The sequence below is a fragment of the Lithobates pipiens genome, unplaced genomic scaffold (genome assembly GCF_037356315.1).
Source record: "Lithobates pipiens isolate NorthernLeopardFrog02 unplaced genomic scaffold, aLitPip1_a1.2 Scaffold_8, whole genome shotgun sequence".
Lineage (NCBI taxonomy): Eukaryota > Metazoa > Chordata > Amphibia > Anura > Ranidae > Lithobates > Lithobates pipiens.
Window position 1 is genome coordinate 586,758,365 of NW_027507903.1, and position 26,104 is coordinate 586,784,468.

General features: G+C 43.0%; 1 protein-coding gene across 1 annotated transcript in view; it reads left to right on the forward strand.

The window, feature by feature from the left end:
- The first annotated feature begins 624 nt into the window (after positions 1-624).
- Positions 625-26,104, forward strand: part of MAN2B1 (mannosidase alpha class 2B member 1) — a 51,350-nt gene continuing 25,870 nt past the window's right edge. Inside the window, exons 1-13 of the mRNA XM_077470411.1 lie at positions 625-793; positions 6,878-6,980; positions 10,834-11,007; positions 11,698-11,891; positions 16,337-16,469; positions 18,138-18,283; positions 18,425-18,541; positions 23,000-23,082; positions 23,169-23,289; positions 23,514-23,592; positions 24,056-24,165; positions 24,449-24,556; positions 25,502-25,618. Coding sequence (XP_077326537.1) covers positions 719-793; positions 6,878-6,980; positions 10,834-11,007; positions 11,698-11,891; positions 16,337-16,469; positions 18,138-18,283; positions 18,425-18,541; positions 23,000-23,082; positions 23,169-23,289; positions 23,514-23,592; positions 24,056-24,165; positions 24,449-24,556; positions 25,502-25,618 — 1,560 coding nt within the window. The 5' untranslated portion in view covers positions 625-718. The remainder of the gene's footprint in view (positions 794-6,877; positions 6,981-10,833; positions 11,008-11,697; positions 11,892-16,336; positions 16,470-18,137; positions 18,284-18,424; positions 18,542-22,999; positions 23,083-23,168; positions 23,290-23,513; positions 23,593-24,055; positions 24,166-24,448; positions 24,557-25,501; positions 25,619-26,104) is intronic.

Here is a 26,104-nt window from a genome sequence, read left to right on the forward strand (position 1 = left end):
ATACATATTGGCCTAAACTGATGAAGAAATTATATTTTTTTATAGGATATGTTTTATAGCAGAAAATAAAAAAATTATGTAAAAAAAAACATATTTTTTTTGTTTATAGCGTAAAAAATTAACCGCAGAGGTGATCAAATACCACCAAAAGAGAGCTCTATTTGAGAGGGAAAAAAGGAAATACATTGTATTTGGGTACAGCGTCGCGCAGTGCTGTAAAGCAAAAAATGGCCTGGTCATGTAGGGGGGTAAATCTTCTGGAGCTGCAGTGGTTATTAATGAATACAAAAGAAAAGGAGACACCAAATGTGTGCAGAAGCTTCATTCTCCTCACTGGGACTTTTTCTGGGACCTGCTATGCTAGGACACCAAAATCAAAACTAAACATGTGACTAGAATTAAAATGCTTCAGTTTGTGGGATACAAAAACTGGAAATGTGACTGATGGGAAACTTCTACTTCCTCTATATACAAAGGGGAATTCTCAGCACCTATCTCCTCCATACACACAGCGTGACACCGCCGCCCCCTGCTGGCAGGACGGCGAAGCGGTTTTGTATTGACAAGCAGAAGCCTGGTCACGTGACCAAGCTGCGCTCGCTCGCCGATTGGCCGCCGAGCCGGGGAGAGGCTGACAGGTCATGTGATCCGATGTAAAGCCCCAGCCGCGGGCACAGTGAGTGTGTTTGTGGGGGGAGATCAGATACGGGCAGACAGGATGAAGAGCTGCCGGGGGATCTGCCTGCTGCTGCTGGTGACCTGGGTGCCTGTGATCTGGGGCTGCGGGGAGGAGGTGAGTGCCCGGCTCTGCGGAGAGATCAGCTCCCTCTGATCTGTATGTAGATGGTCATAGAGACCCGGAGTGTGAGTGGGCACACGGGGGTCACTGGGGGCTATACAGAGAGAGATTTACACTGTGTATATATGTGTGTGTGTGTGTGTGTATATATATGTGTGTGTGTGTGTGTGTATATATAATCTATCACTGGGGGGAGAGATATACACAGTGATCACTATAGGGGGTATGTAATATATATACACACACACACACACACACACCCCCCACCATGGGGTATACAGAGAGAGATATACACAGTGATCACTCTGTGCGCGCGCGCCCCCCCCCCCCCCCCCCAATCTCTTCTGCTCCAGGTATCTGACCCTTCCCCATATTAACATATTAATATCATTATATGATTTCTAATATGTGTGTATACAGTGGGAAGAAAATATGTGAACCCCCTTGGAATGAACTGTATTTCTGCAGTAATTTGCCATAAAATGCGATCTGTTGCTCAGCTTAAGAGCATCTGGAAAGTATTCACTGCACTTCACTTTTTACACGTTTTGTTATTTTACAGCCTTATTCCAAAGTAGATTACATGTATTACTTTCCTTAAAATTCTACAAGCAATACCCCATAATGACAACGTGAAAGAAGTTTGTTTGAAATCTTTGCTAATTTATTAGAAATAGGAAAAAAAATCTATATACATAAGTATTCACAGCCTTTGCCATGGCCCTTAAAACTGAGCTCAGGTGCGTCCTGTTTCCACTTATAATCCTTGAAATGCTTCTTCAACTTGGTTGGAGTCCACCTATGGTAAATTGAGTTGATTGGACATGATTTGGAAAGGTACACACCTGTCTATATAAGGTCCCACAGGTAACAGTGCATGTCAGAGCACTAACCAAGCCATGAAGTCCAAGGAATTGTCTGTAGACCTCCAAGACTGGTTTGTATTGAGGCACAGATCTGGGGAAGGGTACAGGAAAATTTCTGCAGCGTCGAAGGTCCCACTGAGCACAGTGGCCTCCATCATCCATAAATGGAAGAAGTTTGGAACCACCAGGACTCTTCCTAGAGAGGGCCGCCCAGCCAAACTGAGGAAAATAAATGAATTTAATCCATTTTGGAATAAGGCTGCGACATGTCAAAATGTGGAAAAAGTGAAGTGCTGTGAATACTTTCTGGATGCACTGAATGTCACAACCATAAACTGACACAATGTGCTGAAGCTAATCGGACACAAATCATTCTAATTTCTGGTGTCTTTATTGAACACACCTATTTAAATATTCATGGTGCTGAAGGAAAAAGGTGGGTGAAAAACGAATAACTTCAATGAGAGCTAATGAGTCAGTAATTTTCACAGCTGGGAGTCCAATTAATGAGGCTGGAGGTGTAATTTGGCTCTTTTTGAAGTAATTCAACTTACTTTTTCCTCCAGCACTGTGGATGGTTAATGGCTCAATAAAGAGACGAGAACTTTTTTTTTTCTTCATTTCTTCCTTTTTTTTTTTTTTTTTTTTTTTTTTTTTTTCTCTTCTCCCTTCTTGGTATTCTGCTGCTTCTTCTCCTGCTGACAGCATAAGGAGAAAAAAAAAAGCCGATTACCGATCTGTTTACATCACGTGTTCAGCTGTCATTGGCTGACAGCTGATTACGTGCTAAGGGTCGGGATCGGCCCCTTACTCCGATCTGTGATCACCCGATGACTCAGTGATCACAGAGCGCGCCCCACAGGGGACACCCTCCTAGCAACTTAGGCCGTCTTTCGGCTATAGTGTGGGTGGGAAGTGGTTAATATCATGAATTTAAATGAATATACATTTATTGTCGACCATTATTGGCACCTTTTTCAGCCTCGTGTACATTGCTGCTAAACGGACATTAAGACCCCTTTCACACTGAGGCACTATAGCATTAAAAATAGCACCTACAAAGCGCCATGAATGGCTGGATTCACACCAATGCAGTTTTAGTGCTTTTTGCAGATTTGCACTACAGATTGTGTTCCATAGGAAACCATGGTAAATGGACTGGAGTGCAAATCTGCAAAATTCAAAAAGCACTAAAACTGCATAGGTGTGAATCCAACCAAACAGTGGCTCAAGCTGAGGACTTTCACGCTGGAGTGGTGCACTGGCAGCGCATCAGAAAAAGTCCTGCCAGCAGCTTCTTTGGAGCGGTGAACTCGCCGCTCCTAAAGCGCCCCTGCCCATTGAAATCAATGGGCTGCGCCGCCAAACCGTAACCCTTTTTCGTCCGCTAGCGGGGGTTAAAAGCAGCTGAATAGTGCCGCAAAAAATGACGGTAAAGCTCCGCTAAAAATAATAATGTGAAAGGGCTTTTGGGAGCAGTTGGCCGTTTTTTTTTTTTTTTTTTTTTTTTTTTTTTTTTTTTTTTTTCCCCCAGCTCTCCCTTAACTCTCCTGTTATCTTATCAGTAGATGTACACAGGGTCATTTCTAGGCAGTTGAGTTTTTAGAGGCTTTTTTTTTTTTTTGGAATGCGAAAAATGGGTTCAGAAGCTGAGTTTAGAGGCATTTCAAGCTTCTAAACGTGGTAACTTGCATTTAGCCGCATTTCATTTACAGGCATTTTTTCATTTTTGGCTAGCTTAAAAACAGAAACGCTTCTAAACGCGGCAAAATGGGCATTTTAAACGTGGGTTACTATCTGTCAAGTTAAATCGTTCAGGAGAGGTTCTAAAATGTCCCGTGTACATTAAGCCTTGGTGCAAGAAAAACATATCCCTTTAAATTCTCCATATGTCTCCACATTGGTCTGTTGCGCTTCCATTGTGGTTTTAATCTTGCTTCCTGCAATTTTGGTCAGTTAACAAAACTGCACCAAACGCGCACCTCCCCGTTGAAATGCATTGAAAATGCAGCAAGAATGGATCAAAAACGCACGTGTTAAATTTTTGATGAGGTTTTTAAGTCACATGGCCTATGAAAAAACACCATAAGCACACTAAAATCGTGTTAAAATTGCACACGAGTTTCCATTGCCATTATGGGCACTTTTTTTTTTTTTTTTTTCTCTTATCAGCAAAAATGCCAGTAACACCATTTTCACCCGACAGTGTACAAGGATATGGAAATGGTCGTGTTTTTATCTTTTCAGTACTTGAAAAGGTTTATTATGAAAACATATACTGGGTATTTAAAAAAAAAAAAGTAATTTCATGCGCAGCAAGCATGCTGATAAGGCCGCCTGGTGTCTCTTCTCAGATTTTGCTGATGCATGTACTTGTTGTGGGTCAGTGACTCACAAAGTGCTGAAGCCAGATAGTCAGCCTGTTACAAGGTGATAATAAGGGAGAAATATATGGCAGCCATCTCAGTACACAGACATCATGGCTTTATGGCAGCCGTCTCAACCTTTTTACCCCAGAGGGAACCAATAAAAATATTCTCAGGTCTCGGGGAGCCCCCTTTATTTAAAAAAAAAAAAAAAAAAAAAAAAAATTGTATGTACAATCCATTAGCTTGATCACTGAACATTTTATATATCATCGTTTACAATACAATCCCCGCATTCATCATGTGTTTCTGCGTGTGCACTTGCATGCATTTGCAATTCCTTTTTTTTTTTTTTGTGTGTTTTTTAAAATATATTTTTACAAAGTTGCGTTTGCGCCCCCATCAAATCATTCTCTGCAGCTATTACCTTTTGTACCACCACCCCCTCCCTTTAGAATGTAAGCTCTACGAGCAGGGCCCTCCTGTACCTTTTGTATTGTACTGTAATTGTGTTGTCTCCCCTATACGTTGTAAAGCGCTGTGTAAACTGTTGGCGCTATATAAATCAATAATAATAATAATAATAATGTTTGTGTAGGTACCTTTTTTTTTTTTTTTTTTTTTTTTTTTTTTTTTTCCCTTTCATTCTGGTGCTGAAAAATACAGCATACTATACTTTTATTCTACGCACATGAAAGCATTACAGTAGCGTAAACAAGCCTCATTGAAATGCATTAATTTTTCTCGCATATGTATTTGTACCGTATTCATACTGCATCTAAAAATGCATGCGACTGAATCTGGTGTAAATAAGTCCTAAGAGTAAATGATGACATCCTTGGCATGTGTGACACCCTGGGTAGATTTTTTTTATTTTTTTATTTTTTTCACATCCTCCCCACTCTGTACATCATTTTTTAGTAATCATTCTAAAAATAAAAAGCAACAGACAGTAGAATTTTGTAGTGTCCCCAGTTGTTAGTGTAGATTTGGCCCCCTGCATTGATGGTCTGTGTAAGTCGGAGATCCATTGCTCACTGATCAAGGAACCCCAAGCAACCAAGGTTCAAAAAAGAATAACTTATGGGGAAGTGCCGACCTGTCCATTAGTGGTGCCCCCCCCCCCCCCCCCAAAAAAAATCCATGTGTTGAGCCACCTAATCTCCATGCAGGGCATCGGATGCATGGATTCCAATGAGGGGTTTTTTTTTTTTTTGCGCATGATTGGAGCCAGAGGCTCTAGTAGGGTGGGTTTGGGGTGCAGAGCACTAAATTCCCTCTGCACCCCAGAATATTCGCTATTGTCCAACTGATTCTCCTCCTGGCCAATCAGGAAGCAGGTCATGAGACCCATTTTCCCGATTGCCCGAAAGGAGAAGCCATTCTATTGGCTTATAGGGAGGAGATGTACGGCCGCTGTGATGCCGAGGAGATGCAAGGAAAGCCATCTCCACATGTCTGCCCAGGGGCAGCACAGGGTGAGTGAGCTGGTGACCCAGGGGGTGGTTGGTTTTGGTGCACTGTATGGGCTGCAGAAACGGGGGAGCTGATAAATGTGGTCGGGTCCTTCTGCTGCCCCCCCGACCGATGGAGCACCAACCTGCACTGTTGTAGGATAAGAAAACTTTTGAAAACCTTTTTATGAAAGTTCCCTTACCCTTTTTTATTTTACCTCTGTTCAGCCAGTCCTCGCCTTTCCAGTGTCTGTGTGTGTCTCTAGATGCCCAGGAGAAATAAGCCTAGAAGCCATCTGGTGCTACTGCTATGCACTGGGCTGCTGGTAAAGGAGGACTGGCAAGCCAGAGACTAACATCAAGGTGAGAGGTGGTTGGACAGGGTCCTTAAACTAGGTAAGTATGGAGCTTTGGGAAAAGTTTGTCCTTCCAGCATCATCTACTTGCTTTGCAGCTCACAGAATTTGGTAATCTCAGTTGGCAAGTTGGTGCTGGAAAACTTCCCTCTGCCATGGGCTGTAATTAAAAGTCTGAATGCACAGCAAGGAGCTATATAATTCTAATCCCTTCTGACCTATGTATTTTTGACCTTTTTCCCTCCCTATCTTCAGTTCTTTTATTACTGCCTAGTTCTTTTGGTTAATGCTACGTTTGTTTTCCTCCTGCATCATATTGGAAGCTGTGCCTCTTTCATTAGTGGTGTCCCAGCCAAGGAGAAAATTCTTTTTTTTTATTTTTTTATTTTTTTTAATTTATTTTTTATTCTCGTTATGTATTTTTTGGGGGGGAACTTAGTCACTTTATTATCTGAATTATCTTTATCTGTACTTAGGAAAACTTTAATAAAAAATGACTTAAACAGGAACTAGAGTGAGGCATGGTGGGTGTAGGTTTTGGGTGAAATTCGGTGTCAGGGAAGATAGAAGGGTGGGTGTCTGGACAGAGGGAAGGATTGAGGTATTGAGTGTGTAGGGTTCAGTTGGATGGAGTGGGAAGATAGATGGGTGCAGTTCCTGGAAAAGAGGGAAGGATGAGATCTTGACTGTGTAGGGTTCAAGTGGATGGAGGATATGCTAGAAGGGTGGGTGTCTGGACAGAAGGAAGGATGAGGTATTGAACATGTAGGGTTCAGGTGGGTGTCTGGACAGAGGAAAGGATGAGGTAGTGAGTTTGTAGCGTTCATGTTAATGGAGAGGGATATTGAGTGTGTAGAATTTGGGTGAGCAGAGGAGGGAGATGGTAAAATGGTGAGGTCAAGGCATTGGTAATTTCTAGAGGACCAGATGGGCAAAGGTGCTACATGTCTGTAGCAAAGAGTGTCTAAGAGAAGAGGATGAAAGAGGGTCCACCAGTGAGTTTATTTAGATTACAGATCTCTGTCTTTTCCTATAGAACTGCCCAGCAGCTCCTGATGGCTTCTTGAATGTACACCTGATCCCTCACACACATGATGATGTAGGCTGGTTGAAAACCGTAGATCAGTATTATTATGGAGGTAAGTGGACAATATTTCCTTCTCTGGCAGTTGCATCATTGAATAGAAGATAAGAGTTTTGCAGTTTCCGCCTATTTCAGCAATTTTCTATCGACTCTCATAATTTGGAAATTGAACAGAGTTTCCTGTGTAGATTATCACAGATCTGTATCATCTTTGAAGCAGGATGTTCAGAAATTTTCTCCTTTCGCCACCCAAAAAATATTAACGTCTAATATTAATGTCTAATGGCACGTACACACAACCAAACTTTTTGACAGCAAAGGTCAGATGGAATGAATCCTTCGGACAATTCAATCGTGTGTGTGTGTGTGTGTGTGGGCTTCATTGGACCTTTTGCTGTCCAAAAATCCAGCGGACTTTAGAAATAGAACATGTTTTAAATCTTCCAGCTGGACACATTTCCTAGCGGGAAACCCGTTCGACTGTATGCTCGTCCGACAGACCAAATATGACGCAAGGGCAGCTACAGCATCTGTCCGCGAGAATGTTTCCGTTCTCGGCTGCAGGGTACTGTACATCTCGCGTACATCTCACGCTCGCTGCAATAGGAAAAACACACTTTCCTATTGCAGTGAGCGTGAGAGGGAGGCGACAATATCCCTTAGGTCTGCTATGGATTTTAACTCCCTATGCCGAAATAACGGCGTGAGGGTCCCCCCAAGGTCCATACCAGACCCTTATCCGAGCATGCAGCCCAGCCGGTCAGCAAAGGGGGTGGGGACGAGCGAACCCCCCCCCCCCCCCCTTCTGAATCATACCAGGTCGCATGCCCTCAGCATGGGGGGGGGGTGGGTGCTTTGGGGAAGGGGGCACCCTGTGGGCCCGCTCACCCCAAAGCACCTTGTGCCCATGTTGAGGACATGGGCCTCTTCCCGACAACCCTGGCCATTGGTTGTTGGGGTCTGTGGGCAGGGGGCTTATCAGAATCCGGGAGCCCCCTTTTAACAATGGGGTGGGGGGCCCAGATCCTGGCCCCCCACCCTATGTGAATAAGTATGGGGTACATTGTAACCCTATCCATTCACTTGGGGGGGGTGGGGGGGTGGGGACGTGTCAAGAAAAAAAAAAACACACTACACAGGTTTTAGGCAGCTCCGGGGGTCTCTTCCTACTCCTCCGGCCTTCTCTCCCAGTCTCTGGTTCTTCTCCCGCTCTCCGGCCTCTTCTTACGATGTTGACACGATGCTCTCTCCCACTGCAATACTGTGTGCATGGTGCGCTACGACTTTTTTTATATAGGCATGGCGCTGGGTCATCGGGAGATGTCACCTGGTGACCCTGCCCCTTATGATGTCACAGTCCTGGGGCATGCTGGGACTGCGACGTCATAAGGGGCGGGGTTACCAGGTAACATCTCCCGTTGACCCTGCGCCATGCCTATATAAAAGTCATAGCGCACCATGCACACAGCATTGCAGCGGGAGAGCGTGTTGTGTCAACATCCTAATAAGATGATGGAAAACACCAGGCCACCACTAGCAAAAGAGCAGAAGATAGCGGAGGAAAGCGGGAGAAGAATCGGTGAAAGTTCTAACCCTCACCGTATCCAAAATGGGGGGGGGGGGGAGGGTTCTTTAAATATCCTTTTATCTATGGGCACCCATGTGGTCTTGCAGAGCTGGGTCCTGGTTATAGTTCCTAACAGGGACATTATCTGCATGGGCTGTCCTTCAGCTGCTTCTATCTCTTCCCACAGTTCAAAAAATGTACAACTAGAGGAGACCAGCTTTAACCATAAAATAATACTTTGTGTTAATTGGCTCACATCAGAAATACAAAATTACAGAACTTTTTAGAAAAAAATCAATGATAAACCCCCTACTTTTTTTTTTTATTATTATTTTTTTTTTTTTTTTAGGGCTTGTTCCATGCTCCGTCAAGGCCATACCATGTACATTATACAGGAGCACAAATAGAACAAAAATAAAATAAAAACCGTGCCACTTTATGACTTACTAACAGCGGGGTCCCTGGCTAACAGACTTGGAGCGACCTACAGTGCCTTGAAAAAGTATTCATACCCCTTGACATTTTTGTCATGATACAACTAAAAACATAAATGTATTTTATTGGGATTTTATGCATTAGGCCAACACAAGGTGGCACATTAATGTGAATTGGAAGGAAAATCATAAATGGATTTCAAATGTTTTGCAATCTTAGAAGAATACCTGTTCGAGTCTGCAAAATACTTGAGATGGTAGCGGAGGGTCAACTTCCAGCGGTACAACGACCCTAAACGTACAGCCAGAGCTACAATGGAATGGTTTAGATCAAAGAATATTCATATGTTAGAATGGCCCAATCAAAATCCAGACCTAAATCCAATTGAAAATCTGTGGCAAGACTCGAAAATTTAATGGGGGGGGGGGGGAATACCGACGCTCAAATTATATTCTATACTGGTGTGCTGCAATCAAATAAACCCCTGCTTTGAAGTGGACAAAAATTGTGACATATTATGGATTGCGCAAACTACCCAAACAAATATAAATTATCTACTAGTATCAGCTGTGCTCAGTGTTATAAATATACATAAATCGCATGCAAAACCTTAATACCACCTGTGTTGTTATATGATATTAAGTGCTCCAACTCCAAACAACCCTTAACAAAAACGGATAACCAAAAACAAAAATGAAACAAGAAACAAAAAAAAAAAAAAAACCCAATAGAGTCCGTGTGTAACCTCAAGGTATGTGTGAAATGGGGTACAACTCCCCTATCACAATTCTGAATCAAAAGTTCCTTTATAGAAAAATGGTTAAATCTTCCTATGTTCACGTACGTAGCTCCACACCACAATTCGCCACCACCACCTAGCGAAATGGCCACTCGCCAGAAATAAATGGAAGCTCGCCTTTGGTTCATTCAATGGATAACCACTCCTTACACCCGCTTATTCTCCAGTCAGCAATCCACTGGTTTAGCAAACTCCTAAAAAACATATGGAACCAACATAGTGTAAAACGTTTCGACTTGTTAAAACATTTTTAAAACGTTTTACACTATGTTGGTTCCATATGGTTTTTTATGTGTTTTGTACCTGACCTCACAAATGCGCTTCTGGAAGAATGGTCAAACATTCCCATAGACACACTCCTAAACCTTGTGGACAGCCTTCCCAGAAGAGTTGAAGCTGTTATAGCTGCAAAGGGTGGGCCAATGCAATACTGAACCCTCGGACTAAGACTGGGATGCCATTAAAGTGTTACTAAACCCAGTAATATGAAAATTGTTCATCTGCCCCCCACAGTGCCCACAGCTTATAAATCTTTTTACATTAAAATATTGCCACTAATCTACCTTTTTTTTTGCTGATCTTTATACCACGGTCACATGATAAACTGCAGAGTTTCTTCAGTGCTGAGTGTTCAGGTAGGAGGAGATTTTCCCTGCAGCCCGTATACACACCCACGTGTGACTCAATATCATGTGACCTGGCTATCTCTCAGAACAAGTAACTGTTCTCTCCAGCATAAAAGACACAACTGAGCATGTGCAGGTTAGCTACTGCCTGTGTGTTAGCTGGCCTTCCCCAGATAGACCGCGCAGGAGGGAAGGATCTGAGCATACAGGATAAAACAGCCTTTTTACACAATGCAGAGGATTAACCCCCTAAGTTCCCCAGTGAGTATAACAAGCATGCTATGCTGCATATACAGACTGATTTTTACTGTTGTGGGTTTAGTAATGGTTTAAAGTTCATGTAAAGGCATGTGTCCCAATACTTTTGACAATATAGTGTATACTGTGACATGTTTCCCATAACTGATGAGAAGGTGAGCTGATTGATGGCTCTGTATTACAGCATAATAATAATAATAATATAATAATTTGTGTCTTTTAGTTAATAACAGCATCCAGCACGCTGGCGTGCAATATATATTGGACTCTGTGATTTCTCAGCTGCTTGATGACCCCAAAAGGAGGTTCATCTATGTGGAGATGGCGTTTTTCTGGCGCTGGTGGAGGGAACAGGAGGAGTCTGTGCAGAAAGATGTTGTACAGTTAATACAAGAAGGTGAGCAGCAGGGGGGGGGCTCTACACATCTACACCATGGTTTTCTGTCTGGTCTTACAGTTAGGTGCCCTTTAACAATTGTGACATACTTGCTGTGTATTCTTCTTCACGTATGAAAATCTCAATCACATTTTTCTCATTTCCGCTGGGTATCGAATCCTAGAAATAAAGGAGCAGGGCTCTAAGGGAGAAAGGAATGGTATGTGGAGTGCTCTTGATGAAAAATAAGTGCGTTCCATAGGCTCAACTATGGGCACAAAAAGATTATTTTACAGATATTTCTCAGTAGCTGCAAACGATAAAAATCCACTATGTGTGCTCCCTAAAGCATGCATTGATACAATGCCCACCTGTTAACGGGCCCGAAATGCTGGAGACGCCATGTACTAAGAAGCTTACACAAGCGGGGTTGGTGTCCACAGTATGGAGCTACTGAAGGCCACATGACTTGGTGCTCTGAAGGGATCTTCTTGTTGGGATGGAAAGTAAGTAATAATACCCATACCCAGTCTTACTGATTTGAGTTTAGGTCTGGATTCACATACATAGATATCGTATATAGTAATCGGACAGAAAACTTCCTTATGTGCTCCTGTTTTGAAAATGAAAGGTCGACTATGGGCAACCAGAACAATTCTCCTTTCATTTTGTGGTCCTCTGAGACCTAGCACTCTCCTCTCTGTTCCTCAGGTCGCTTGGAATTTATAAATGGTGGCTGGTGTATGAACGACGAAGCTGCCACGCACTACAATGCCATCATTGACCAGATGACTCTAGGCTTGCAGTTCTTGGAGAATACGTTTGGTGAATGTGGTAGACCGCGGGTCGCTTGGCACATCGATCCCTTTGGACACTCCAGGGAGCAGGCTTCCTTGTTTGCACAGGTACGTGATCTTTCTTTCTTTCTTTCTTTCTTTCTTTCTTTCTTTCTTTCTTTCTTTCTTTCTTTCTTTCTTTCTTTCTTTCTTTCTTTCTTTCTTTCTTTCTTTCTTTCTTTCTTTCTTTCTTTCTTTCTTTCTTTCTTTCTTTCTTTCTTTCTTTCTTTCTTTCTTTCTTTCTTTCTTTCTTTCTTTCTTTCTTTCTTTCTTTCTTTCTTTCTTTCTTTCTTTCTTTCTTTCTTTCTTTCTTTCTTTCTTCACACTATCCGTTTTTTTTTTTTTTTTTTTTCTTCAGATTTACCAAAACCATGTAGTGCAAGGGCCTGCCTGATTGCATGAAAACTCATATAATATGAGATCAAACCTTAGGAGTTTTCAATTTGTATGCAATCAGTCAGGCCCTTGCACTACATGGTTTTGGTAAATCTGAAGGAAAAACTGATAGTGTGTATGGGGCTTTAGCATTACAATAGTCAAAAACTGATATTTAGCTATACTGTATATGCTTAATATTAAAGTGGGAGTATTTTACCTATAGGTAATCCTATAGTAAGGTGCACCTAATAGGTACAGTAAATATCTCCTCCTCCTCTCCACATTTTACTTGTGACTGGGCCAGTGACCTCACCGGCTCATGCCGTTCCTTCAGAGTCCTGTGCCGTGAATATCGGCTCCCATGTGCAGGAGTGATGTCATTGCAGCGCGGGTAATTAGACGGCCACAGGACGTGAACCCGGAAGGAAGATTGGGTGAGCATGGAAGCTCCGTCAGCAGTGTCAGTGCACCGCTTGGTTGGGATGAAAAAGTCCAAAGTAGGTTGATGGCTTTGGAGGGTGGCTCAGAGCAAGAGGGGCCTCCCTCCAAAGGAGTCAGCCTACTTTGGACTTTTTCATCCCAACCAAGTCTACTGGCCAGCAGATCCTGCTGGATGAGGCCAATGATGGACTTTGCATCATCCGTTTGATTTTACCACTCGTTTACAAATACATTATTTTACTTTTATTACATTTCAGTGTTTCAAAAGTAATGTGCAAGGCTGGTGCGCCCTCTGTTCTTGTTTTTCTTTTAGAGTACCGCAGTTTACTACCACTTTAAGTTAAATCACTTGCTTCATTTGTAAGATATTCCCACTAGAATTCCTAGTTCTGTCCACCTGCCGCATCCAATGCAAAGCCAGTTGGTCGCTCTCCTCCATTTTTATATTCCACACAGGGCCGTCTTTAAGGCACGGCAAATGGGGCAGCTGCCCTGGGCCCTGTTATTGTTGTGGGGCCCAAAGCAGCTGGCTTACACTTGCCAACTATCCCAGTTTAAATTCCCTTGTCCCTTGAAGTTTTAGTCCCTTGCTGTGTCCTACAGACCCTGTGTTTACATGTAAATAACCGGCATTGATATGTAAATAGCAGCAGCATTCATATGTAAATAGCTGCATCCTGCAGCATAGATATGTAAGTAAAAGCGGCATTCATATGTATATGATGCCCCCTGCAGTGAGGAGATGATGTGCTGCAACCAATCAGTGAGCAGTATTACTGTACAGTAATCTCTAGCAACCAATCAACAAGCAGAAATCATGTGCTGTAACATCTAGCAACTAATCAGTGAGCCGTAATGTGTGGTGTAACCTCTAGCAACCAGTCAGTGAGCGGTAATGATACACTGGTTGCCAGAGGTTACAATCGCTGTCTGATCTGATACAGTAAACTGATTTTAAGTCTAGCTGCTATTTATTGTATGTCTCAGAGCAGGTGGAGAGTGAAATTGTATGGGGGGCCCAAGAAAACGTTTGCCCAGGGTCCAATCAATATTAAAGATGTCCCTGATTCCACACTATGGAAAATCAAGCCAATAATTGGGGCAGTGTGAGTGGGGGACAAGAAACAAACTACTGGGGTCTCTGAGATATGAGGTCAGTGGATGGATAAAGTGGTTGTAAAGCCTAAACTTTTTTTCAAGCAAAAAAAAAGCCGACACTCCAGTGTATGCTCTGCAATCTTGTGTTTATTGTTGGGTGACAAATGACAGCTACATGTGTCCACGTTTTGACATTTGTGGCTGTTATTTTTCAGCCGACCATAAATGCAAGACTGCAGAACATACACCGAAGTGCCGGCTTTTTTTATTTTTTTGCTTGGGGGGGGGGGGGCTGTTGGCTACCTCAGCCAGAGCATCGGTGATAAAGTCACAACATAATATTGGGAGGTAGTAGCACTTATTTTTAAACTTCTTCCTTTTTTTTTTTTTTATCTTGATGCATTCCCTCCATTGGCTCCCGATGCTGTCAGTCAAATCCTGTGGCAAGGGTGGGGCTGAGCCTTGCTGTTATTTGTCTATGGATGCAGGCAGTGCAGCTCAGGATTTAGCTTGCATGTGTGCCACAATAAGAAGCGGATTCCTACGGTGGCCAAGAGGAGGAGTCGGGAGTGCCAGTAGGGGACCCAAGAAGAGTAGGATTGGGTCCATTCTGTAAAATGCCATTGCACAGACCAGGTAAGTATGACATACAAAAAGACTAAACTAAACGGACCTTCGTGCCCTTTCTTCCCCAGTGTGAGCCGTGATGGAACGCACACATGCGCAGGAGTGACGTCACTCGGCTCCGGGCCAGTCACAGAGCCGGAGTCCGTGACCCCCAGAAGGAAGAGAGGCGAAGATGGACATGCCCTGCACAGTGGACAGCGATGCATTCGTTTGCATGCATACCACATAATGGGCTAGTATGCAATGCATACTAGCCCATTATGCTTTTAATTTGCAAGGTTTGCAGGGCGCAAAAGAGGAAGTAAAACTCATTAGGGTTTACTTATTTTTCAAGGGCTTTTAACCACTTGCTTACTGGGCACTTAAACCCCCCTCAGTCCCAGACCAATTTTCAGCTTTCAGCGCTGATGCACTTTGAGTGACAATTGCGCGGGCATACAACACTGTACCCAAATGAAATTTTTATCATTTTTTTCCCACAAATAGAGCTTTCTTTTGGTGGTATTTAGTTACAGCGCGGAGTTTTATTTTTTGCTAAACAAACAAAAAAAGATGCAAAAAAAAAAAAAAAAAAAATCATGTTTTAATAGTTTGTTATAAAATTTTGCAAACGGGTCATTTTTTCTCCTTCATTGAAGTGCGCTGATTAGGCGGCACTGATGGGCTGCATTGGTGGGCACTGATGGGCTGCATTGGTGGGCACTGATGGGCTGCATTGGTGGGCACTGATGGGCTGCACTGATAGGCATAGTTAAGGCGGCACTAATAGGCACAGATAAGGCGGCACTGATGGGCACAGATAAGGCGGCACTGATGGGCACAGATAAGATGGCACGGATGGGTGGCACGGATAAGTGGCACGGATGGGTGGCACGGATGGGCACTGATAGGTACCACAGATAGATGGGACTGATGGGCACTGATAGGGGGCACTGATGGGCGGCACTGCTGGGCACTGATGGGCGGCACTGCTGGGCACTGATGGGCGGCACTGGGGTGCAGCACCTTTGAGGCAGATTGGGTGGCACTGTGGGGTGGCACTGTGGGGTGGCACTGTGGGTGGCACTGTGGGTGGCACTATGGGCACTGACAGGGGGCACTGACGGGGGGCACTTACTTTTTCTTTTATTTTACTTCAGGATGGCACTGCGGGAGGCAGGTGGGCACAGGCAGGTGGCAGGTGGTCCCTTGTATTGATGGCCGTGATCGGGACTGATGTCCCGATCACGGCCGCCGGTGATCGGCTTTTTTTTTCTCTCCTCGCGCTGTCAGCGCGAGGAGGAATAATAGCCGATTACCGGCTCCGTTCTATCACATGATCAGCTGTCATTGGCTGACAGCTGATCACGTGATAAGGGGTCGGGATCGACCCCTTACACGGATCGGTGATCAGGCGAGTCTCACGGACTCGCCGATCACAGAGCGCGCCGCGCGCGCCCCTCAGGGGGCGCGCAGGCCGCTCGTAACCAGGACGACGTCAATAGACGTAGTCCTGGAAATATAGGTCCGCGCTAATGCCGTCATTTGGCAATAGCGCGGATCTGAAGTGGTTAAAGTGTTGCCCTTGGACAATTTTGGGTCTCCGTTTTTGTTTCCTTTTCAAAATTGGGGGCACACGGTTTTTGATGTGTTGGGTATCTTATGTGCTCGGCTCAAGCTCATCTTCCTCTTCTTCTTTTTTTTTTTTTTTTTTTCTGCACTAACATTCCCTCTTTAGTAAAATGTTTTACACTGATTGTTGAATTAATATGTGATATAAAAATGTTGGCTACAACAATTTTTTTTAATTTTTTTTTCCTCCAGGGTGTCTGCTTTCAGAAAATATATTTGGTGTTTTTTAATGTTGATGTTCTAAGTGCATTCTCCAATGCACATCAGACCAGTAAAAGCTGAATTCTGATTGGTTGCTCTGATTTATATGCATTTTTATTTCACTTGGCAAACAAATGTCTTTTGACTTTTAACGATAGATGGGCTTTGATGGCTTCTTCTTCGGCCGTCTGGATTATCAGGATAAAACCAATCGTGAAAAGACCCGGCAAATGGAAATGGTTTGGCGGGCGAGTGATGATTTAGAAGTACCCAGTGCTGATCTCTTTACTGGTCAGTAAGCAGATATCCGAATTTATTATTTTTATGTTAAACCTTTATTTTAAAGCCCCTACATATTATTTAGGTCTGTGAGTGTGCTTAGGCTGACTGCTACCTGAGGTGGCCATTCTTGCCACCTCTCTGCCCTATACTATCCTGCTTTTCCTGCAAACCTGTGAGCTGCTGTTGTTGACTTTATTTTTAGGAGTGCAGGCTTCAGGGATGCCGTCCTGTCTTGGCATCATTGCCTGGTGAACCACTTACCTGGAACAAGCAAAAATCATAGGAGCTAAGACTTTTCACACTTTAGCTGCATGCCTACCCTAAATCAGTGACTCCCTAGGTGGTGCGATCAGGATGACAGCCTCAGACTCTTCTACATCTAAGGTCAGCAGTGTCGGCCCCCATATTTTCTGTCCTTCCTGGTTCCCCTGGACCCATTAATAAAATAAATATGTAGGCTGCCACGACTGACATCCTTGTGAAAAGCCTGCTGCGCTTCATATTGATCCTTTGGCTTCAATGCTTATTGCTGACCTGGAACAAGCATGCATAATGTGCTTTGCACAGAACCGTTCAAGTGGTTGTGAACCCTCACATATACCCAGTGAAGTTACTGGCCTTGGGTGATGCACAGAGGTGAAACAAATCCTCTTGCATTAGTTGTACCGGTTTCTTTGCCACCCTCTCTCCTTTTACATCTGTTCAAAGTACAGAATCTTCACAGCATTGCTCGGCTTCAGAAGGCAAGGGTCAGGGATGTGATGCCACATATTGCACAGCATCAGCAGGGAGCTGAGTGTAATCTGAGACCTGCGTGGAGGTAAAGGATACTGCGTGCCCACCCCTACAGTCAATCACTTGCTCTGTAATGGAGGGTTGGGGGCGCTGTCTCCCAGGATTGTATGTGTCGGTATAGAATGCCAGAAGTGACTTATGCAGATATGAGAGTGGAAACCAAAATCACGCTAGGCACTTTGTATAGGGCAAAGTACACCCTATAAAAGGAAATGCTTTGTTTATATTTCATGTCAGAAGTTTACAATCACTTTAAGATCTTTCACACTTCACTAGCTGCATGCTTGTTCCAGGTCAGTGAGTGATTAAGTGGAACAGATAGTGAGCCTCAGAACCTGTACATCAGCTCAGCAGTGCCATACCTCATATTTTGGATTCCCTGGTAACCTAGAACCCTGCCATGAAAGAAATATGTAGACTGTCCACATTGCCATCCTTATGAATAACCTACTGCCTGCCATATTGATTCTTTGTCTTCAATTACTTTCACTGACCTGAGGAAAACGCCAACAGTGAGCTCTTGGTCTGTATATTTCAAGGGTAGACAACCTCATCCAGCTGTTGTAATGCTCTGGCCTCTGGGAGTCATGGCTTAAAATGCCTCGTGGGACTTGTAGTTCCATAAAATATGGAGTGCCTAGGTTGCCTACCCCTGGTATATTTGTTTATACTTGATGAACTAGAACATGAAGTCTGAAGTCATGGAATTGGCATAACCGCTGACGTTTCCATAAAAAGATTTGCAATGCAAGCCCTCTCATTTTTGGCTTGTCTGTAACAAGCTTATTAAGAATAGTAACTTTTCCATCTCCATTAACCCAGTGTACGAGTCTCCGCTTAATACTGAACGTTTTCAATTATCTGTGTTTTCTGTCCCCGCAGGGGTACTTCCAAATGGTTACAACCCCCCTGATGGCTTCTGCTGGGATCAGCTGTGCAATGACATGCCAATCATGGACGACCCAAAAATAGAAGGTTATAACGTAGATGTCGTGTTAGCCAATTTCCTGGCAGCTGTAGATGTCCAGGTATCGTAGAAAGCCTGTGTCTACAACAATTATGCTCTGTTCACATATCGTGGTGTAGTATTGTCGGGGAGGAGGGTTGTGTACGCTTCCTGGAAATGTCATGGTGCTGAAGCTCCTCATCTGTTCTCTATCTCCTGTCAGGCGTCATCATACAAATCAAATCACATCGTTATGACAATGGGCTCCGATTTTCAATATGAGAATGCCATCCCGTGGTTTAAGAACATGGACAAACTGATCAGTCTAGTAAATGCTCGGGTGAGATGAGTCATGGCTATCAAAAAACTAGTGCTCTACTGGTGCATAGATTTAAAGGGTTATAGTTTTTCCTTTTGGGATCTATTCATGTTGTGTTGTGTTAATGCACATGCTCCAGCTCAACACTTTTTTTTATTTTGCTTTTTTTTATTTATTACCCATTTATTACTGTGTGTATGTGTTATACATTAGACAAAAAAAATCATATTCCATGTGACATGGAAATTTATAGATAGGCAACTCCTATCCTCATATTGATAAGTGGTTCCAAAGTAATAAAGACTAACGCTGTAGGGAACAGACACAAAAGATACACTCTGCATCTTTCTAAATAATTGTTCTGCTTTATTATGATGCAATTGAAGGTTTTTATACACATCATTACGTAGGTATCACATTAATATTACATTTTATGGTAACAAAGGGCGTAACATAGGCAGGCTAATTCTAATCAGGACTCGAAAGAATGCAAACATGTAATGAAAACATTATTAGTGCCATGTGCACAGTGAAGGGCAGTGTGCAATACATTCAAAATAGAATACAATTATATACAGAACTTACAAATTTCCTTTACGCATGTACAGTGGGGGAAATAATTATTTTATCCCCGGCATATTTTGTTTGCCCACTTACAAATAAATAAAGTGTCTGTCTATATTTATCAATTTTAAATGATTGAGACAGAATATCAATCAAAAATCCAGAAAAAACACATGATACAAATGTTATAGGTTGCAATTCAGCGCGTAAAATTACTATTTGATCCTCTACCAACCATGAGCTACAGTATGTGTTCCTGTCAATTCAGGAAGGTACTCACGATGACAACTCGTTCTGTGTGTAAAAGACACCTGTCCACAGAATCTTTCTTCCATTCAAACCTCACCATCATGGGCAAGGGATGTCAAAAGACAACAGGGACAAGATTGTAGACCTGCATGAGTATGGAATGGGTTAGAAGACCATCAGCAAGAAGCTTGGTGAGAAGGAGACAGCTGTTGTAGCGATTATTCGCAAATGGAAGAAGTACAAAATGACCAATAGCCCGCAGTCTGGAGCTCCATGCAAGTTTTCACCTCATGGGGTAAGGATGATCATGAGAAAAGTGAGGGATCAGCCCAGAACTACATGGGGAGATGCTAGTGAATGTTCTCAAGGCAGTTGGGACCACAATCAAACAAACCATTGGTAACACAATACGCTGCCATAGATTGAAACCCAGCAGAGCCTGTAAAGTCTCCCTCAAGAAAGCACATGTACAGGCCTGTCTAAAGTATGCCAATGAACATTCAGAGAAGAATGTGGAGAAAGTTCTGTAGTCAGATGAGACCAAAATTGAGCTCTTTGACATTAATTCGACTCGCCGTGTTTGGAGGAAGAAAAATGTTGACTATGACCCTAAGCACCATCCCTACAGTCAAGCACAGAGGTGGAAACATGATGCTTTGGGGCTGTTTCTCTGCTAAAGGTGGCCAATGGATGGGGCCATGTATTGTAAAATCCTGGATAAGAAACCTTCCCTCAGCCAGAACACTGAGTCGTGGATGGATCTTCCAGCATGACAATGACCCAAAACATACTGCCAAGGCAACTAAGGAGTGGCTCAAGAAGAAGCACATTGTGGTCATGGACCTTAATCCTATAGAAAATATGTGGAGGGAGCTGAAACTTCACATTGCCAAGCGACAGCCAAGAAACCTTAAGGCCCCATACACAATATAAATTTTATTGCTGTGTGGGGTTTTTTTTTTTTTTTTTTTTTTTTTTTCCCTTCAGGTTTACCAAAACCATGTAGTGCAACGGCCTGTCTGATTGCATACAAATTGAAACTCCTAAGGTTTGACCTCCCATATTGTATGGTTTTGGTAAATCCTGAAGGGAAAACTGATAGTGTGTATGGGGCTTAAGAGTTTCAATATGTATGCAGCCAGGCAGGCTCTTGCACTACATGTTTTGGTCAATCTGAAGGCAAAAATCTGCAGAAAATCGAATACTGTGTATGGGATCTAAGGATTTAGAGAAGATCTGTAAAGAGTGGACCAGAATCCCTCCTGAGATGTGTGCAAAACCTGGTCACTGACTACAAGAAACGTCTGACCTCTGTGCTTGCCAACAAGGGTTTCTCCACCAAGTCATGTTTTGCTTGGGGATCAAATACTTTTACTCAGTGAACTGCAAATTAATTTATATTTTACATGTGTTTTTATTCTGGATTTTGGGTTGATATTCTATTTTAACATACACCTATGATATGAAGGGTCTATAAATTTAGGTGGGCAAACTTACAAAATCTGCCAGGGAGCAAATCATTATTTTCCCCACTGTCTTTATTTTTTATTAAAATTTTTGTGTTTTGTAGATCTAGCCTTGGTGTTTCAATGGCTCAGAAATGCCTGGTGATCCTGACACCTTCCCCATCTCTTTTTTTTTTTTTTTTTTTTTTTTTTTTTTTTATTCTGGTCACACTGAGCACGGAAGCAGATCTGTGCTGGTGTGCTCAGTTTGCATCTCTCTGTATCCGCATTGATACAAGATGCACGGCTTACCTGCATGTCCTGTAATCAGTTCAGCAGTCCCTGCCTCCGCCCAACTCTGCTGTGTTAACGGCGACTAAAAGTGGGATCCCTGCCATCAAATCAAACTATCATAATTCTGACTGTTCAGTTACTGGGGGTGGCCTTGGAACTGGAATGACCAGGCCTAACCTACACTAGGAGAGAAGCCGGAGCCCTATGTAAGGGATCTAACAAAATGAAGGCCTAGTGCAATGAGCACAGCACATACCCCTTGGGATGTCCAATTAGACAGACCAGTGAGTGTTTAAAATATATGAATGTTTGAGTAAAGTGTTTTTTAGAAAATGTATGTATGCAATACAATATAAGATCAAAAAGAGAACAGTATATTCATATATACGACACAGTACCGACTCAGAAGAGGCCTAAAACATATATTGTATTGAGAATGACGCCGACATGTTTCAGGCTATCCATCCTTTTTTACAGGCATTACAGTCATCTCATGTAAATATGATCTATAATGTAAACAGTCAAATTAGTACAATTGCATCAAAACATAGGTGTATAGCTCAGCATATATGCCGCTGATGGATAAACGTCAAGATGACACAGTGCTGATAATTGTAGTTGGGGACACTAAGCACTGCAAGATCTCCACTGACTGATTCAACATACAGTGCAGTATAGCATCTGCTAAATGTGTCTAATGAGAGAAAAAGAGGGTACAAATAAAGAGTAAATCCTCTGTGGGTGAATAAATGTCTTCTTTCATTGAGAATGACATATAGTATTGCTCACCTTGAATACAGTATGTGGAGGAAATCCCATCGGCGTGCAACCACGCAGCATACTCAATGCCGTGGGTGCAGGCCTTAAAGTGGAAGTAAAGCCATGGATTTAAACAGTTAAAAAAAAAAAAAAAAAAAAAAGGCATGCTGGGAATGCTAACTGCACATTGGCTGTGCTCTCAGCCAAACTATCAAACCATCCAATGGCTGGTGTCATAACGAATCACATGTGCAGCACCATAGCAGTTGAAGATTAAACAGAGGCAAAGATGGCAGCTTCCTTGGCTGAAAACGAAAGGGGAATTTACTTCCACTTTAAGTAGCAAACATGCTAATGGGATCAGCTGAGGAAAGGCGCCATCGGCAGCCTCCGCAGCTGAAGCCGATGAGACGGACTGTTGCGCCATTGGCTGCAAGCAGTCCGTCTGGGAGATCCCTTACGAGGCGGGGGCTCATTCCGAGCCGTGACGTCACCGGCGCGTGGGAATCCCACCTATCTGCGCTCCAACATGGAACGCAAACAGGAAGGAGCAGCAGTGAAATGACTGCGCTCAATAGAGCGAAAAGACCACGGGATCCCCAGATGGAAATGGGGGACCAATCACAGAGATGGTAGGATAACATCAGTGACCCCCTGGTGGTGACGAGGGAAGCACAGGCTGGAGTCAAAGCGAACACATAGCTGGAATGACAGTCATAAAAAGGTTGGATTAGACAGAATTGCTGATAATGATACAATAAGGCAAATTACAATGTACGCTCTACAATACATTAAAGATCAAGGAATATTAACAATGAATGAACATATGAAATATAATGTACTTTCTACACTAGCATAAAACCTAAAATGTGTTGACAAAAAAAGCAAACTTGTCATAAGAAAGGACAGAAGGTATCTAGAATCCAAAGGGACTGCAAAGGTACATAGACAGGAATTAGTCTGAAGACACTGGGCCTCTGTAAAGCAGAAATGTTGTTTAAAATGTTTTAGACCTGTTTAGGGTCACTTTTGTAACTATAAAGTTATAGCTTGTTTAAAACAACATTTTATTACCATTTAAAAAAGGAAGATAGCGTGTGTGTGTGTGTGTGTGTGTGTGTGTGTGCGCGCGTGTAGTTTTTTTATTTATTTTTTTTGTTTTCTCCAGCAAACCAATGGAAGTAAGGTGAATGTCTTCTACTCCACCCCAAGCTGTTACCTGAGTGCAGTGAATAGGGCCAACCTCAGCTGGTGAGTATGGAACTTGCGGCATGTTGGTGTGCGTCTCACCGAATACCTGTTATCGCTCTGTATTTGGACCTGTCTCTGTGTTCCAGGCCAGTAAAGATGGACGACTTCTTCCCATATGCAGATGGAGCTCACATGTTCTGGACGGGATACTTCACCAGCCGCCCAGGATTCAAGGGCTACGAAAGGCTCAGTAACAACTTTCTGCAGGCGAGTGGACAGCAGGGCAATGAAAGTGTAAACTTCTAAAGGAGGTACTGTCCTTATTGCTCAAAGAACCAATCACATTTTTTCCTTTTTTATTTCTCTAGTTCGCATAAGTTGAATGTGATTGTTTTGGGCAACAAAGGCAATACTTCCTCCAGACATTATTGTAATGATAAAATGGATAATATTATATCCTTTTCATGGAAACTATGTATTTCCATTACTAGGTCTGCAATCAGCTGGAGGCTTTGACTGGAGCAGCTGCAATACATGGACCATATGGGACCAGCAGCAGCTTGGAGCTCAGTAAGTCTTATTATTTCAATATCCTTATACAGTAACTCTATTCCCAAGTTTTCAATTGGCCCTGTAATATCTCATTACAGTATCCCATGCTCCAGAGTGTCTTATTACCCCTGTATTATATTACAGTACCCCAGCTCCTGAGTGTCTTATTACCCCTGTATTATATTATTACAGTACCCCAGCTCCTGAGTGCCGTATTACCCCTGTAATATCTTATTACAGTAACCCAGCTCCTGAGTGCTGTATTACCCCTGTAATATCTTATTACAGTAACCCAGCTCCTGAGTGCTGTATTACCCCTGTAATATCTTATTACAGTAACCCAGCTCCTGAGTGCTGTATTACCCCTGTAATATCTTATTACAGTAACCCAGCTCCTGAGTGCTGTATTACCCCTGTAATATCTTATTACAGTAACCCGGCTCCTGAGTGTCTTATTACCTATGATTTTTACCTATCTTAGGGCGAGCCATGGGAGTAGCTCAGCATCATGATGCTGTAACGGGCACAGCAAAGCAGCATGTGAATAATGACTATACTTTGCGCCTCAATAAGGGTTGGAAAGCCTGTCAGGTAACTTAAAATTTTTAAAATGTTAAATGCCAAGTAAATGAGAATATGGTTTATGAATCTATTGCAAAGTATATTCTATTTTAACACATGTCTAATATTTTACTGATATCTGTAACATTGCAGGCTTAGAATGCCGCCTTTGTATTCATTGACACTTCATATTCATGAGAACACAGCCTATCCATTCACTAGAGACCAGTGATGTCACAGAGAGACACGATAATATTAGACCCAATCTCATTTGAACGGGATCTAAGGGTTTTTCTCCATTTTTCTGGTACAGGTTGTGGTCAGCAATGCTCTCTCCAGTCTGACGGGGACTAAAGAAAACTTTGTGTTTTGCAATCTTCTGAACATTAGTGTGTGTCCTTTAACCGAGATGTCTAAATCCGTGAGTTGACTTTCAAGCATTGCTTTACATATGAATGCCCCAATAACACACTCTAGGTGGTTCCAGTGCAGGTTGTTCCATGTTCATGCTTATATTTTAACTTGCATTTCAAGAGATGGATTGGGATTTACATTTATAGTTCATTTTTAGACCATGTGAGTTAATACAGTAATTTTGGTAGTATTGCAGTTTTTCATGGTGTGTGTGTGTGTGTGTATATATAATATTAAAGCGGAGGTCCACCCTAAAGTGGACCTTCCGCTCATCGGAACCCTCCCCCCCCCTCCGGCGCCACAATTGGCACCTTTCAGGGGGGAGGGGGGTGCAGATACCTGTACAGTACAGGTATCTGCACCCACTTCCGGGATAGCTCTCTGCTGAAAGGGGCGTAGATTACGCCCCTTTCCGCAAGTGCCCCGCTGCCTACTGGGAAACACACAGATCCCAGAGGCAGTGGGGACCGTCCTTATTGCGCAGCGCGACTCGCGCATGCGCAGTAGGGAACCGGGAAATGAAGCCGAAAGGCTCCATTTCCTGATTCCCATACCCAAGATGGCGGCGGCAGCACCCGAGAGACGATCTAGAGATCGGCTTCGGGTGCCGACATCGCGGGCGCACTGGACAGGTAAGTGTCACTATTTTAAAAGTCAGCAGCTGCAGTATTTGTAGCTGCTGGCTTTAAAAAAAAAAAAAAAAAAAAAAAAGCGGAGTCCCGGCGGACTCCCGCTTTAAATACTTTTTTTTTTTTTTTTTCTTGTAGATTTGGGCCTTTTCACTGCTGCTTTATATAGCTTTCTCTGTGTTCTTGTGGCACATAGGATTGTACATGGTTCAGTTTTAATAATGAAGACATTTTCTCCGCAGCAGGTGTCCATAAAGCTCATTGAACCTTTAGTTTTGTAGCTCTTTGTTATCTCATTCAATTCTTTGACTTCTCTTTTGCAGTTCAATGTGGTTATCTACAATCCTTTGGGGCGCGCAGTCACGCAGTATGTTCGTCTTCCTGTGAATGGCGCAGTTTACATGGTTAAAGGTCCTTCTGGTGAATCCATTCCAAGTGAGGTGAGATGAGCATGATACTGGTAAAACTGTTCTGTGGGTAGGTGCTCAATTCTTCTCCAGTGATTCAATTTTAATGCTAACTGTCCTTATGGCAGAATTTTTTGTTGAGATCAGTCACCCCACCTGACCCCCTGTCGCTCTCAATCTCGCATTCGCTCGCACTCACATAATCTCCTTTATAGCCACAAACAAGTATGTAGCGCAAGAGCCTTCCTGATTGGATATAAATTAATTGGAGAGATTGGGTAGGTCCTCATGTTACATAGTTTTGGTAGATCTAAAGTCGATTTGGTAGATCTAAAGTGTATGATGAGCCTTAGGCCCCTTTCACACGGGAGTTTATTTGGTCTGTTTTTAATTCATTAGTCGATGCAGAAAAAAATGAACCGCAATGCATTTCTATGGCCAAACAGATGTAAATGGATGATGATCATCTGTTTACATCCACATCCATTCTTCCGTTTAAAAAAAAAAGGTCTCTGTCCT